Source organism: Genypterus blacodes, unplaced genomic scaffold (genome assembly GCF_046128005.1).
Source record: "Genypterus blacodes isolate CSIRO-AG114 ecotype Tasmania unplaced genomic scaffold, CSIRO-AGI_Gbla_v1 ptg000305l_1, whole genome shotgun sequence".
Classification (NCBI taxonomy): domain Eukaryota; kingdom Metazoa; phylum Chordata; class Actinopteri; order Ophidiiformes; family Ophidiidae; genus Genypterus; species Genypterus blacodes.
The window spans coordinates 22501-37357 of NW_027467095.1; the positions used below are offsets into that span (position 1 = coordinate 22501).

The window sequence follows — 14857 nt, forward strand, 5'->3', positions numbered from 1 at the left end:
TTCTCATCCTGGACACCAACATAAACATGCCTCATTCTCTCTCCAGACAGAGGGCGTCCAGGGGGCAAGCGACAGCAGTGGATTGGCTGCTGCTCAGGTGTGTCTTAGCTCACCGATTCTGTCTGTGTCTCATTCATTAGTGTCCTCCTCTGTGTCTCATTCATTAGTGTCCTCCTCTGTGTCTCATTCATTAGTGTCCTCCTCTGTGTCTTATTTCCTGTTTCCTCCCCTCAGACGCTCAGCAGCCGGTCGGAGCAGGAGCCTGTCAGTGACACGAGCTACTCTGTGCCTCGGCGAATCACCAGTCACCTGGGGACCAAGGTGAGTGAATGAGGACACAGTGACCTTTAGAGTGACCTTCACAGTGACCTCTAACTTCACCTTTACACACACACACACACACACACACTGACCCCCTGGGTGGAGGTAGTAAAGACCCTGTGCCGCCCCCTGCAGGTGGAGATGGTCTACAGTCTTCTGTCCATGCTGGGGACTCACGATAAAGACGACATGTCCCGCACGCTGCTCGCCATGTCCAGCTCACAGGATTCCTGCATCGCCATGCGTCAGTCCGGCTGCCTGCCGCTGCTCATCCAGCTGCTGCATGGCAACGACAAGGACTCACTGTTGCTAGGTAACATGAAAGAGCAAGTTTGGATTTCGATATTTCTGCTGTTTTACCTTTTAGTAACGATGTCTGTGTCCGTCCTCCTGTGCTCAGGGAACTCTCGGGGCAGTAAAGAAGCTCGCGCTCGCGCCTCTGCAGCTCTTCACAACATCGTGCACAGCCAGCCCGACGACAAGAGGGGGCGCCGAGAGATCCGAGTGCTCCACCTGCTGGAACAAGTGAGGCATTACTGCGAAGCCTGCTGGAGCTGGCAGGAGAACCACGAGAGGGGCGTCGACCAGGAGGACAACCCCAGTGAGTGACATCAGCAGAGCTTCAGATTAGATCAGACCCGTCTCATCATGCTGCTGTTACTGGGGTCGTTATGGTGATGGACAGGAAGTGTGTGTGGGTTGCTCTAGAGATGGTTGCAGCGCAGGAATGAGCAGTGTCCATCAGAGAATACATTTTCCCATCATGCTTTGTGCAGTGCCCTCTCCTGTGGAGCATCAGATCTGTCCGGCTGTCTGCGTGCTGATGAAGCTGTCTTTTGATGAAGAACATCGACACGCCATGAACGAACTAGGTGAGGGAACGTGTGTGTGTGTGTGTGTGTGTGTGTGTGTGTGTGTGTGTGTGTGTGTGTGTGTGTGTGTGTGTGTGTGTGTGTGTGTGTGTGTGTGTGTGTGTGTGTGTGTGTGTGTGTGTGTGTGTGTGTGTGTGTGTGTGTGTGTGTGTGTGTGTGTCACAGGGACTGAGTGTTGTGTCTCTGCCCTGCAGGTGGGCTTCAGGCGGTGGCTGAGCTTCTTCAGGTGGACTGTGAGATGTTTGGTCTGAGCAGCGATCACTACAGTGTGACGCTGAGACGATACGCCGGCATGGCTCTGACCAACCTCACCTTTGGTGACGTGGCCAATAAGGTGAGAGGAAAGGACAACACAGCTGTACATCCTGAGCTTTGGTTTGACTGATCTGTGGTGTGTTTGTTCTTCTGAAACACAAACTCTGACTCTGTTAGTCCTGAAGTGATCAACCTTCACCTGCTGTGTGATTGATCTTCTCTAAGCCCTTTGAAGTTTACATGCGTGTGCTGCCTCTCCTCCCATCAGGCCACGCTGTGCTCCATGAAGGGCTGCATGAGAGCCATGGTCGCCCAGCTCAAGTCTGAGAGCGAAGACCTGCAGCAGGTACGGAGGGGCGGGGCTACAGGGGCTGTGGTTACCAGCTTGTGATACGAGGCGGGGCTAACGCCGTTTACTTCCTGTTTTGGTCACACGCTGCTGGATCAACCTCTGTATGTGCTTGTAGGTGATAGCGAGCGTTCTGAGGAACCTGTCATGGCGCGCTGACGTCAACAGTAAGAAGACGCTGCGTGAGGTCGGCAGTGTGCGGGCCCTGATGGGCTGTGCCCTGGAGGTCCAGAAGGTCTATACACACACACACACACACACACACACACACTGTGCTTATGTCCAAATGGTTTCAGCGTGCTCAGGTGTTCCTCTTCCTCCTCCTCTTCCTCAGGAGTCCACGCTGAAGTCGGTCCTGAGCGCGCTCTGGAACCTGTCTGCTCACTGCACTGAGAACAAAGCGGACATCTGTGCGGTGGACGGCGCTCTGGCCTTCCTGGTGGGAACGCTGACGCATCGCAGCCACACCAACACGCTCGCCATCATCGAGAGCGGCGGCGGCATCCTGCGCAACGTCTCCAGCCTCATCGCCACCAACGAGACGCACAGGTAAGCAAAGAGAAGAATGACCTTGACCCTGCTGTGTGACCTTGACCCTGCTGTGTGACCTTGACCCTGACCTTGTGTTTTGCAGGCAGATCTTGCGGGAGCACGGCTGCCTGCCGACTCTGCTGCAGCACCTGAAGTCCCACAGTCTGACCATCGTGTCCAACGCCTGCGGGACGCTGTGGAACCTGTCGGCTCGAGACGCCAAGGACCAGGAGGCGCTGTGGGAGCTGGGCGCCGTCGGCATGCTGCGCAATCTCATCCACTCGCGCCACAAGATGATCGCCATGGGCAGCGCCGCCGCCCTGCGGAACCTGATGGCCAATCGTCCGGTCCGTTACAAGGACGCCAGCGTGGTGTCGCCCGGCGCCGGCGCTCCCTCGCTTCACGCCCGAAAGCAGAAGGCGTTGATCGAGGAGCTGGACGCCCAGCAGCTGTCTGAGACGTTTGATAACATCGATAACCTCAGTCCTAAAGCGGGGCACAGGAAGGGGCGGGGCTGTAACGGCACCGGAGCAGTAGGGGGGAACGCCGCGCGCTCCTACGCCAACACGCCGGTGCTGTCCAGCCCAAAAAACAGCGACGGATCCAAAAGAGCCACAGAGGACTCGGCGTACGCTCGGCCAGTGTTCCCGCCGAGCGTGAGAGCGTCCAGCGACAGCCTGAACAGCGTGACGAGCGCTGACGGTTACGGTAAACGCGGACAGACCAAACCGTCCGCCGAGCCTTTTTACTCTTCCGACGAAAGCGGCGCCAACAAGTGCTGCATCTACAGGAAGTACCCGGCTGATCTGGCACACAAGATCCGCAGTGCCAACCACATGGCGGACGACGACGGCGGTGAGCTGGACACGCCCATCAACTACAGCCTGAAGTACTCAGACGAGCAGCTGAACTCTGGGAGGCAGAGCCCGAGTCACCGCGGAGGCATCGATAGCGACGAGGACGAACAGGAATCCAGACTTAGGAGGAGGAACGAAGGCGGCGACTCGGCGAGCGGCAGCAGCCGCATGGCCTCTGTGCCGCCTCGTTATGTTGTTGTCTCGGCAACAACAAATTACAGCGGCGAGGCGTCAGCCGAGCAGCCGATCGACTACAGCCTGAAGTACGGCGCCGCAGACGCGACGCGCAAGCCCATGTTCAAACCTGAGGAATCTGCTGCTCCCTCCCTGCCCCCGCCCCCTTCCTCTGCTGCCGGTAAGCTCCGCCCCCCACCTGCCTCAACCAATCGAGCAGCATCAAAGATCAACCTGGAGACCCTGCAGACGTACTGCGTGGAAGACACGCCCATCTGCTTCTCCCGGGGCAGCTCCCTCTCCTCCCTGTCGTCAGAGGAAGAGGAGGAGAACAATGTCATGGGGAGGAAGAGACGAGGCGGGAGCATCATCAGCGGCGGTGGGAACGATTACCCGACACTTCCTGTCAGTGAGAAGGAGCCGCACGAGCAACAGCGGCAACAAAAGGAAGCGGAAAGCCAAACGGCGGCGGCGGCGGCCTCCGCCCCGTCCACGCGAGTAAGGCGAAGTCACCACCACCATCACGGCCACGCCCACCATCACCACGTGGCGTCCTCGTCCGGCGCCAGGACCCCCAAGAGCCCCCCGGAGCAGCCGTACGCTCAGGAAACGCCGCTGATGTTCAGCCGCTGCACGTCGGTCAGTTCTCTGGACAGCTTCTCCAGCCCGTCCATCGCCAGCTCCGTGCGCTCCAGCGAGCCGTGCAGCGGCGTGCCCAGCGGCGTGGTCAGCCCCAGCGACCTGCCCGACAGCCCCGGGCAGACCATGCCGCCCAGCCGCGCCAAGACGCCTCCTTTGCCGCCGGCGTCTCAAAATACCGAGGGGGAGGAGGAGGAAGCCGAGAAGAAGGAGGAAGAGGAAAGCTGCGCCGACGTCTTGCTGCACTTTGCCACTGAGAGCACGCCGCACGGCTTCTCGCGCGCCTCCAGCCTGAGCGCGCTCAGTCTGGATGAGCCGTACATCGCCACAGAGATGAAGAAGAAGAGAGAGGAAGAAGACGGAGCCAAGGAGAAGAGGAAGGAGGAGGAAGAGGCCGCGGCTCAACAGATCCTGGATGAGTCCGATGATGACGATGACATAGAGATCCTGGAGGCTTGCATCAACGCGGCGATGCCCAAGTCATCACGGAAACCAAAGAAACAGCAGCAGGCGGTGCCACGGAAACCCAGCCAGCTTCCCGTGTACAAGCTCCTCCCACCTCAGAGCCGCACCCAGTCACAGCACAGGAAGGAGGCGGCGCCGCCTTCAGACGAGGTGCCGCGCATCTACTGTGTGGAAGGAACGCCGCTCAACTTCTCCACCGCTACATCGCTTAGCGACCTCACCATCGACTCGCCGCCCAATGAGGAAGCGTCGGCTGCGCCCGCTGGCCCCGCCCCTTCCTCCCAGAGAAGACGGGTGGGACTCCCTGAGGGGGAGAACGGCGACGACATCCTGGCTGAATGTATCAGCGCCGCTATGCCCAAAGCCAAGCCCAGGAAGCCCGTCAGAGCGGCTGCAAATAACGAGCACCAACAAGCCCCGCCCATTCCTCCACCTCCTCTCCCTCCCGCCCTCCCCCCTCCTCTTCCCACTCAGCAGCAGCAGCAGCAGCAGCAGCAGCAGAAGAAGAAGCCCACGTCTCCCGTGAAGCCGATGCCCCAGAGAACCTCGTACGGCGTCCCGTCGGCAGCGGCCAAAGTCAAACCGGGGTTTGCCTTCGACTCGCCGCGTCACTACACGCCCATCGAAGGGACGCCGTGCTGCTTCTCACGCAACGACTCCCTCAGCTCGCTGGACTTTGACGAAGAGGACGGCGTGGAGAAGGATGAACAGAAGAAGAAGAAAGATGAAGAAGAAGGAAGGAAGCGGAAGCAGCAGACGGCCGCCGTCTTCCCCAGACCCAAACCGCCGACCAATCAGGTGGCTGCAGATGAAAAGCAGAAGTTTTCCATCGAGGACACGCCCGTCTGCTTCTCCCGTAACTCCTCCCTCAGCTCGCTCAGTGACATCGACCAGGAGAACAACAACAAGGAGTTTGCTCCGCCTCCCCCAGAGGAAGACGCTGACGCCAAAGCTGTGCCAAACTCTGCTCCTCCCCCACGTGCTGACTCTAAGCCACGCCCCCCTGTGGCCAGCGGCTACACCCCCAAAGCGTTCCACGTGGAAGACACTCCCGTTTGTTTCTCCAGGAACTCCTCTCTGAGCTCACTGAGCATCGACTCGGAGGACGACCTCCTGCAGGAGTGCATCAGCTCCGCCATGCCCAAGAAGAAGAAGAAGGCCGCCGCTGTGACCGCCGTCACCCCTCCACTTCCTGTTCCAAAGGCAGACGACGGCATCTTGGCAGAGGAGGAGCCCGCGGACGCACCCCGGAGCCCCGCCTCCCCCGATTCTGAGTCCTTTGATTGGAAGGCGATCCAAGAAGGTGCAAACTCCATCGTCAGCAGCCTGAACGCCGCCGCCGCCGCCGCCACTTCACTTTCCCGCCAGCCCTCATCAGACTCAGACTCTGTGTTGTCGCTCAAGTCCGTCGGCTCGCCGTTCCGCCTCCCGCTGGCCAGCAACAACCCAGAGGAAGAAAAAGAGGAGGGGGAGGAGAAGGAGCAGGAAGCTGCAAAGCGCGGGGCGAGGATCTTAAAGCCGGGCGAACGCAGCACACTGGAGGCCAAGAAGAAGGAGGAAGAGGAGGAGGAGGAAAAGGCGGTGAAAGGTGGGAAGAAGGTTTACAGGAGTCTGATCACGGGAAAACCCAGAGCAGAGACGGCGGCCAGGGGGCGGAGCAAGCCCAGAGCGCCGCCCACGTCTGCAGTCAAAACTCCAGGAAGTGCTGACGGCTGCGACAAAGGAGGCGGGTCTTCCCGGGATTCCACGCCCTCCCGACCCGCGGCAGCAGCCAATCAGAAAGGAGGGAAACTGTCTCAGCTTCCGCGCACGGCGTCTCCAGGAAGTGCGTCATCCTCCGCCTCCAGAATAGTGAAGCAGAGAAACGGCGGCGGGATCCCAAGGAGCGAATCGGCATCGAGGGTCGGCAGCTCCGCGCCGGCCAAGAAGCAGAAGTCTGAGCCGGAGAAGCCGGCGCTCGTTCGTCAGTCCACCTTCATCAAGGAAGCGCCGAGCCCGACGCTCAAGAGGAAGCTGGAGGAATCTGCGGCGGCGGCGGCACTGGAGTCTCCATCGAGCCCAGATACGCCGTTACCAGTGGCGTCCAGGAGGCACGACATAAACCGCTCTCACTCAGAGAGCCCCTCCCGCCCTCAGGACCCGCCCACATCCTCCAGGTTCAGCCGCACCGGCACCTGGAAGCGGGAGAACAGTAGCGGCGGGGCCGGAGGAAGTGGCGGGAAGCACTCGACGTCGTTGCCGCGTGTAGGAACGTGGAAGCGAACAGGAAGCTCGTCGTCTGTCCTGTCGGCGTCGTCGGAGTCCAGCGAGAAGGGGCGGAGCGAAGAGGAGACGACAGTGAGGGCCAAAGGAACGTGGAGGAAGGCCAAGAGCAGCAGTGGAGAGGCAGCGACTGGGAGGAGCTTCACTGACAAATCAGAAGACGTGTGGGTGCGGCTTGAAGACTGTCCCGTCAACAACCCGCGTTCTTCCTCCGCCTCTTCCTGCTCCGCTCGCTCGCCGACCACCGCCAACGCCCCGCCCGTCATCGACGGCACTGCTGCTACTACGAAGGTCCCCTCCTCCTCTTCTTCCTCATCATCCAACCTCAACCTGCGGCGCAGCTGCGAGAGCCTTGACGACAAGCCTCCGCCAGCCGAGCGCCAACAACAACAACAACAACAACAACAACAACAACAACAACAACAACAACGCAGCCAGCAGCGCAGCGGCGCCGTGGCAGCCAGAGTGAGTCCCTTCAACTACACGCCAAGTCCCAGGAAAAGCATCGGCGACGTCTCCGCCGCCCCCACCCCCGCCGCCCCCGCGACAACCACCGCCACGTCCACGACCCCGACACGGCCTTCGCTCATCCCCACGCCTGTCACCAAAAAGCGGGAGCCAAAAAGTGGCGAAGGCGGCAGCGGCGGTGGAGAGCGCGGATCGTACATCGTGACATCGGTGTGAGAGCAGGAAATGGACGTGTACATAACTGGAGGGTCAGACTGTACAGGAAGCCAGGATGTATTTAAAGCCCCGCCCCCTTCTCTCCTACTCACTCCCCATTGGCCACTCTCACCTGTCTGTCAGGGTTTTTATTTTGCTGACAGAAATTTTGAAAAAATGAAAATGAGACTTTTTATGTTTTGATACCACTAAAAGGAAATGTAACGCTAAGCTCCGCCCCCACCCTGTCTCTCCCTGCATGGCCCCGCCCCCATTAACAAAGTAACTTACCATGATGATGATGATGATGATGAAGACTTTGGTAGCTGTAGCTTCTCCTTGGCTTTGGAAGTGTCCATGTGTGGTTGATGAGTTTGGTTGTGAAAAACGGATTTTTCTGATGTTTGTGGCAGAAAAATACTTTAATGTCTTTATTTTCCTGTGATTCATGAAAAGAAAAGAACAAGAAGCTGAAACCATTTCTCCTCACAACAAAGCACTTTGATCAACCAAACGCTGCTCTGAAGTCAAATCTGGATTGTGTGTGTGTGTGTGTGTGTGTGTGTGTGTGTGTGTGTGTGTGTGTGTGTGTGTGTGTGTGTGTGTGTGTGTGTGTGTGTGTGTGTGTGTGTGTGTGTGTGTGTGTGTGTGTGTGTGTGTGTGTCATTTTCTCGACAGGCTAGGAAAGGAAAATGTGTTTAAAATGATGAGTTATTTTCTCTGATGTTCTTCAGACTGTTATGCCATTGAAATGTGGAGCAGATGAGCAGATGAGTGTTTTTCAGAACCAAACTCATGAACACAAAGTGTGTTATTGTTTCCTATCAGGTTGGATCTTTCAGTTATCCAGGGTTTCAGATTCAGCTCCTGAGTGTTGGGCTGAATGTGTCCTGCCTTGAAAAGTGAGAAACACTGTAAAATGTAAGTTATTGCTGTAAAACCTTAAAACTGAAGCACATAATTTAAAACTAAATGGTTTTTGCCAAAAGATTGAAACCACAATTTATTCATTGCTGTAATTTTTCTTGATTAATTCATTTTAATCTTCACTGTTTTTATGTTGATGCTATAAAACGTTTGGGGAAATGAAAAATAAAATGTAACATTTTAGCTGCAAGATCGTTAGTCTGTTTGTTTTTCAGGGGGTCAGAGGTCAAGTTTGTCTCCTTGAAGCGTCTGCTTGTCACGTGGTCTGCTCACAGTTCAGCTGTGATCTGGCGCCCCCGTGTGGCCGCATTCTGCTTCATCGTTCTTAAATAATGTCAAATAGAAACTCAACTCAAAGTATTGAATTGTCCACCAAGCTCGATTTACAAACCTGCTAAGTGCTCCATCTTATCAAAGTCACGTTTCCTTCCTCAGGCGGAAGTATTCAACTGTTTAACCTACACTTTAAAGTCGAATGTTCTTATTAGATATAACAGTATTTACAGGACTTTTAAATCATTTAGAATGTGTGGGGAGAAACTTAGTGTGTATTCATTTAGTTTAGTTCGTCTTTCTGAATGTTTTGTTGACACTTCGCTGCTCCTGTATGTTGAAGTTGCAGTTCAGACTTTTAATTTGGTGGTCCGGACAGGAAGTACAGCAGTCGTCGTGTGTGGCTTCAGAGTTTCGGTCCGCTGTGTCCCCGTGTCCTCTGCGGCGATGGACGCTCAGAAGGTAAGACAGCAGCAGGAGGACAAGACGCCTGCGATTGTCTGTCCTTATGCGAGGACCCAGAGACAAAAGGGACGGAAACGGAGAGAGAGACGGGATTAGCAGCTAGCTGCTGTTAGCTCCACCGTTAGCCAAAGTCCTCTCTCTGTCTGTCTGTGTCTCCCTGCCCCCCCCTCTCCCTGTCCCTCTCTCGGTTTGCGTGTCTGTCTGTCTCTCTCTGTCTGTGTCTCCCTGCCCTCCCCCCCCTCTCCCTGTCCCTCTCTCGGTTTGCGTGTCTGTCTCTCTCTCTCTGTCTGTCTCTGTCTCCCTGCCCCCCCCACCCCCCGTCCCTCTCTCGGATTGCGTGTCTGTCTGTCTCTGCCCCCCCCCCCTCCCTGTCCCTCTCTCGGTTTGCGTGTCTGTCTGTCTCTGTCTCCCTGCCCCCCTCTCCCTGTCCCTCTCTCGGTTTGTGTGTCTCTGTTTTTCTCCCTGTCTGTTTCTCTCTCCTTGTCTCTGTTGTGTCTACTTCACTGTCTGTGTCTCTGTATCTCCCTCTCTGTCTGTCTCTGTCTCCCTCACTCTCTCTATACATCTCTCCTTCACTGTCTTTCTCTGCCTGTCTGTCTGTCTCTGCATCTCTGTCCGTCTCACTTTCTCTCTCTGTCTGTCTCTCTGCGTCTCTGTCTCCCTCCCTCCCTGTTTCTCGCTGTCTCTCTGTCTGTCTCACTGTCTCTCTCTCTCTCTCATTTTAGTTTTATTTTGAAAGGGTATTTTGGTTTGTGCTGCGTTCATGGTCTCATCATAAATATCATAAATCAGAGCGCCTGAAGTCGTTGACATTTATCTTCTAATCTGTGTTTACAAACAGGAAGCTCTCCAGAGGATCATCACCACTCTAGCCAATAAGAACGAGGAGCTCCAGAACTTCCTAGAGACAGTCGACCTCACACTCACGGGCCTGCAGGTCAGTAGCTGATTGGCTGAGAGGAGCAGACCGACAAATAAAGAAAGATTCAGTCTTTGAACTCGTCTCTGTTTGGACAATCAGGCAGAATCATGCAGGGTGATGTCAGACCTGGAGGCGGAGATTGAGCAACTGAGGTCCACCCTGGAGGAGAAAGGGGCGGAGCTTTGTACTGCAATCAAGGAGGAGCAGCAGAGGAAAGAGGCGGAGCTTCAGGTTCTTTTGTTTTCTTCTGTATCTGTTAATTATCGAGTTCTAATTGTTTTCTTCTCTACATTCCTCTGAAATTTGCCATTTTTTTTCTTAGTAGTTTCTAAACCAGAGGTCGGGAACCTATGGCTGAAAAAGGTTCCCGACCCCTGATCTAAACCATCACATGTTTCTGTACTCAGTCTCAGCTGATGGAGGGGAAGATGGCTCTGTCTTCATGTTTGGAGCTTCTGGAATTTTCCAATCAAACCCTGAAAATCACCAATGAAGAAGAATTCCTGCAGGTGAGAGAGGAATGTAAATATCCTAGTATAAATAATTATGATCATTACTCATGAATACTTTGTTCTTTTCAGGCTGCTAAACAAATCAAAGAAAGGTCAGTTTATCATTTTATTATCAGCATTAATTACTTTTTCATGCTTTTGTTCTTTTAAAATTTATTTTATTATGATGATTTTGTTCTTCTTTTTTGTCTCTGTTTTCTGTTTCTTGCTTTTATTCAGTAAACTAAATTGTTTGCATGTTAAAACACTTAACCCATGTTGATAATGATTAACTCCGCCCACCACAATAGAATTCCTGCCACCCCAAACTAACCCCGCCTCTAACTAACCCCGCCCCTTGGCTAACCCCGCCCCCTGCTTCCAGGGTAACCATGGCTCCAGCTTTCCGCCTGACGACTCGGCTGGCAGCTTCTGACAGCATGTCTCGTTTCACGGTAGATTTCAGCGTGGAGAGGGCGGAGCTTCAGACTCTTCACTTCCTGCCTGGTCGGCTCCTCCTCTGTTTTTCAGGATTTTGTTTTGGTTAATTTGTTAGAATGTTTTTTTAAATGAGGTTTTGTTTCTTTACAGTGCCCAAACCTCCACAGATTGACGTTTCCGGTTGCTTCCTTCGTGATAACGGCGCCACAGTGGCCTGGCGTCCGTGCTGCGCATCCACCGCCAATGCTGACGACCGCGCCCATTGTTACACGCTGGAGTTTTGTAAAACCGACCGAAACATCACCGCACGTGCTGCAGGTGAGATGAGCTGGGAAAGGATCGACGACATCCAAGAGACAGAGTTCACCATCACAGGTCAGCACTCAAAGGTCAAAGGTCACTCAAAGTTAGCAACCCACTTTGATGGAACCGTATGCAGAAACTCATGAAAGACTTCTTCATATTCATTAAATTATAGCTTTGCTGATCCATCACTTCTATTCTGTTTGATCTGTTTGTCTCTGTGTTTGTCTCTGCGTTTGTCTCTGCGTTTGTCTCTGCGTTTGTCTCTGCGTTTGTCTCCGCGTTTGTCTCCGTTTGTCTCTGCGTTTGTCTCTGTCTTTGTCTCTGTTTGTCTCTCAGGCCTGAAGTTCGATTCCCTCTATGTTGTCATTCGTGTACGAGCAAGAAACAAAGCCGCTGCCGGCGATTTCTCGGAGCCTGTTGCCCTGGAAACCAAAGGTCAGCCAATCAGAGGAAGAGACGGAGAGATTAAACATTGTTAGCCAGAGAATTGAAGGAAAAGGTGTAAATCTGAGCAAAGGTCAAAGGTGAGGTCACCTGGTCTTTGTTTTTATTCTAAAGATGATTTGTAACTTTGCTTTCTTCTTCTTCAGCTTTTAATTTCAGCTTCGACGAGGCGACGGCTCACCCCGAGCTGAAGGTTCAGGGAGACACCGTGACCTGGGAGCCACAGGGGGTCAAAGGTCACAACCCCCGGCTGAAGGGCAAAGAGAATAAGAGCAGGTGAGGAAATAAAGCAGTAAAGTTTCAGTGGAGAGCTTTTCTTAATCTGCACACTAAACCAACTTTACCTGCAATGATCTGACATTTGTTAAACCTTAACTTTGAATACATTTACGCTGTTATCCTCATTTCAGACTTAATATATTTACATTTTTGACCTTTGTGTGCTTTTGTTTGACCTTTGATCTCCTGCAGCTGAGCTAATGTGTCCCGCCCACACACTCAGGTAGAAATCTGCCTAGTAACCGCTGAGTCACCGCCCACGTCCTCATCCCATCTGTCACTTCACCAGCCAATCACATCGCTGCACATCACTTTGTTTGGGTTCAGATTTTAAGTGTTGTAGCCTCTTTAGTTTGGCAGTTAACACGTTAATGTCATGGTTATAAACATATGAACATGGTCTCAGGTTCCACCTGGTAGGAAGAAGATTCACTCTTTATAGATGCTATGTAGTGATTGGTATTTGTATAAATAAATCATCTTCATCTTCTACATGTTCTGCTGTAACTCCTGTTCAATCTAACACAAAGATAATCAATCATTATGTGGATTTGTTATTTTGGCTTCCACTCTATTATTTTCCAGCTTTTTCATGAATTTGCATCTTTGCAGCATCATCACTCGTCTCATTGTTTCTCCTCCTTTGTTCTTTCTTCTGTTTTCTGACTTTGGGCGTGTTTGTTTTTGTTTTTCACAGCAGGAGCTCCACCCCCTCGCCCAATAAGAGAGCAGGAAGCCAGTCAGGACGCGAGCGATTTGCCGGAGACTCCTACACAGTCCTGGGTACGGCTCAGTAGGGCTCAGTACTGCTCAGTAGGGCTCAGTACTGCTCAGTAGGGCTCAGTACTGCTCAGTGAGGCTCAGTACTGCTCAGTGCGTCTCATTGCTAACCCTAATGCTATTTGGTCTCCAAGGCGATCAGGGAATGAGTGGCGGCTGTCACTACTGGGAGCTCCGCCCCCTGGCTGACTGGAAGTCATTAAGTGTGGGTGTGGCCTACCGCTCCAGCCTGGGACGTTTTGACCAATTGGGAAAGAGCACGGGGTCGTGGTGTCTGCACGCCACCCAGTGGCTGCAAAGCTCGCTCGCCGCCAAGCACAGCAACCGAGCCAAGCCGCTTGATTGGCCGCTGCCTCAGCGAATCGGAATCTACTGTGACTGTGACAACGGTAAGAAAACTTCCTGTTTTATTTTCACACAAATGTAACATATTTAATCCTTGCTTCTCTTAATGTTGTCAGTAATAAATCTTAATATTTGATGTTTATTCTGTTAATGTCTTCATTTATTCTTCTGCTCTTAGTAATATTTATTTTTGAGACAGACCCCTTTCATGTTTCACACTTGTTGTCTTTCTCTTTCAGGTGATTTGTTGTTTATCGATGTTGATCGTCTTCATCTTCTTCACTCCTTCAAAATAAAGTTTACCCAGCCACTTGTCCCTGCGTTCTCTGTCAGTACAGAACTTCCTGTTCCTACAGTAAAACTGCAGCAGTTATTTATGTCAGAATGAAACTAATTCTTCCTCTTTGTTGCAGGTGTGGTGCGGTGGTATCACCATAGCGACGGGCCTGCAGGTACCGAGTTTCATGGGAAATTTTCTATCGACCAATCGAAGCCTCAGTAATTTGTCACAGTGACACAGGATCCACCTCCTTCCTCCTGATTGGCTGATGGAGATCTGGCTCCGCCTGTTTTTATTTGCTAAATAGATTATTTGCTCAACATTTCCATTTATTAGATATCATGAGATGAGAGGATGAAATATAAGGAATAATTTATTACATACATTCAAAATGTGTTCTGAAACATTTTTCAAAGGATTTTATTGTAATTCCACAAATGATTTTGTAAATGTCTGTTTTTAATGGCTTTTATTTTGTAAGCTGTGATGGCGTTTGTGCGCTCTTATGTTGAAAGACCTCAACAAACTACTGATGTCAGTACCAAAGGCTTTTGATTTGAAATGTTGGGGTTAGCTCGCTGCTCTGAATATTTTTTTTTGGAGAAGAAATGAAGTCAACAGGTGCCTAAAGGCTTTTATTGTGAAGCTAACATGCACTTGTCCTGTTTATGTTGACTGTGATTGCTTTTGTTTTGAAATTTGTGAAAGGAAATCCTTAAATTCTTAATCTGAATTGCTGTGTTTTATTTTGAAAGACACTGTTTTATTTTGGAGTTTAGGGCATTTTAAGAAAAACGCTTTAATAATTTAATGCTTAAGAAAAAGTTAAACTGATCAGTTATTGATTATTGGTACAGAAAAGAAAATGTTTATTTTTGTGTGAAATCAGCTTCAAAGAACAGGAAATAGATTCAGCTATGAAATGTAAACACTTCTGAAACCAATAAAGTAACATTGAAACATGTCTCTGCAGTCACTGGAGCCCCGCCCCCTGTGGGGCTGGGGGCAGGGCATTTTCACTATTATTAGTCCGAAAATGTTACAATTTAACTCAAAACAAACCAAGATACTTGAATTGAAATGCTGGACATTCATATGTAAAGGACCCTCCTCCCCCTCTTCCTCTTCTTCATTTCCACATTCTTTCTTGCTCTCCTTTGTCTCTGACGTCACCTTCCTCTTCCTCAGGCCTCCTGCAGACTTCGTACAGGCGGAAGGAGGCGAAGGTGGCGGCCAGCAGGCAGGCGGCACCGAGGATCAGCCACCAGCTGGAGGAGGAGGAGGAGAGACCTCTTCATCAGTCTCAACAACATATGATTGGTAGCTAATGGCTAACAGCAAACAGCCTTTTTATGAGATGTTGTAACCTTGGCAACACAGTAGAAGCCAAAACAAATGAGGACGATCAGCGACACAATTTGAACGCAGAGCGACGGGAGGGAGGAGTCCTGACACGGGGGGGAGGAGTCCTGACACATGATTGGTCCTTTCAGACCATCAGGATCCAATAGATTGT

General features: G+C 52.1%; 2 protein-coding genes across 3 annotated transcripts in view; both read left to right on the forward strand.

Moving 5' to 3' along the window:
- Positions 1–8498, forward strand: part of apc (APC regulator of WNT signaling pathway) — a 17253-nt gene extending 8755 nt beyond the window's left edge. The window contains exons 8-17 of the mRNA XM_076137336.1: positions 47–97; positions 235–321; positions 457–634; positions 722–922; positions 1098–1193; positions 1388–1527; positions 1717–1794; positions 1916–2032; positions 2132–2346; positions 2432–8498. Coding sequence (XP_075993451.1) covers positions 47–97; positions 235–321; positions 457–634; positions 722–922; positions 1098–1193; positions 1388–1527; positions 1717–1794; positions 1916–2032; positions 2132–2346; positions 2432–7409 — 6141 coding nt within the window. The 3' untranslated portion in view covers positions 7410–8498. The remainder of the gene's footprint in view (positions 1–46; positions 98–234; positions 322–456; positions 635–721; positions 923–1097; positions 1194–1387; positions 1528–1716; positions 1795–1915; positions 2033–2131; positions 2347–2431) is intronic.
- Positions 8499–8963: 465 nt separating this feature from the next.
- On the forward strand, positions 8964–13939 carry LOC142988247 (FSD1-like protein). 2 transcript variants are annotated; one of them, XM_076137353.1, is made up of 13 exons: positions 8964–9050; positions 9895–9990; positions 10075–10206; positions 10383–10484; positions 10557–10579; positions 10852–10973; positions 11058–11282; positions 11550–11648; positions 11804–11933; positions 12634–12719; positions 12851–13105; positions 13301–13389; positions 13475–13939. In XM_076137353.1, exons 1-13 carry the CDS (start codon positions 9036–9038, stop codon positions 13574–13576), a joined length of 1476 nt encoding a protein of 491 aa, XP_075993468.1. In that variant the 5' UTR covers positions 8964–9035; the 3' UTR covers positions 13577–13939. The 2 variants fall into 2 exon arrangements, with proteins under 2 accessions (XP_075993468.1, XP_075993469.1); XM_076137354.1 differs by lacking the exons at positions 10557–10579; positions 10852–10973 and having other exon boundaries at positions 11075–11282.
- The last annotated feature ends 918 nt before the right edge of the window (positions 13940–14857 follow it).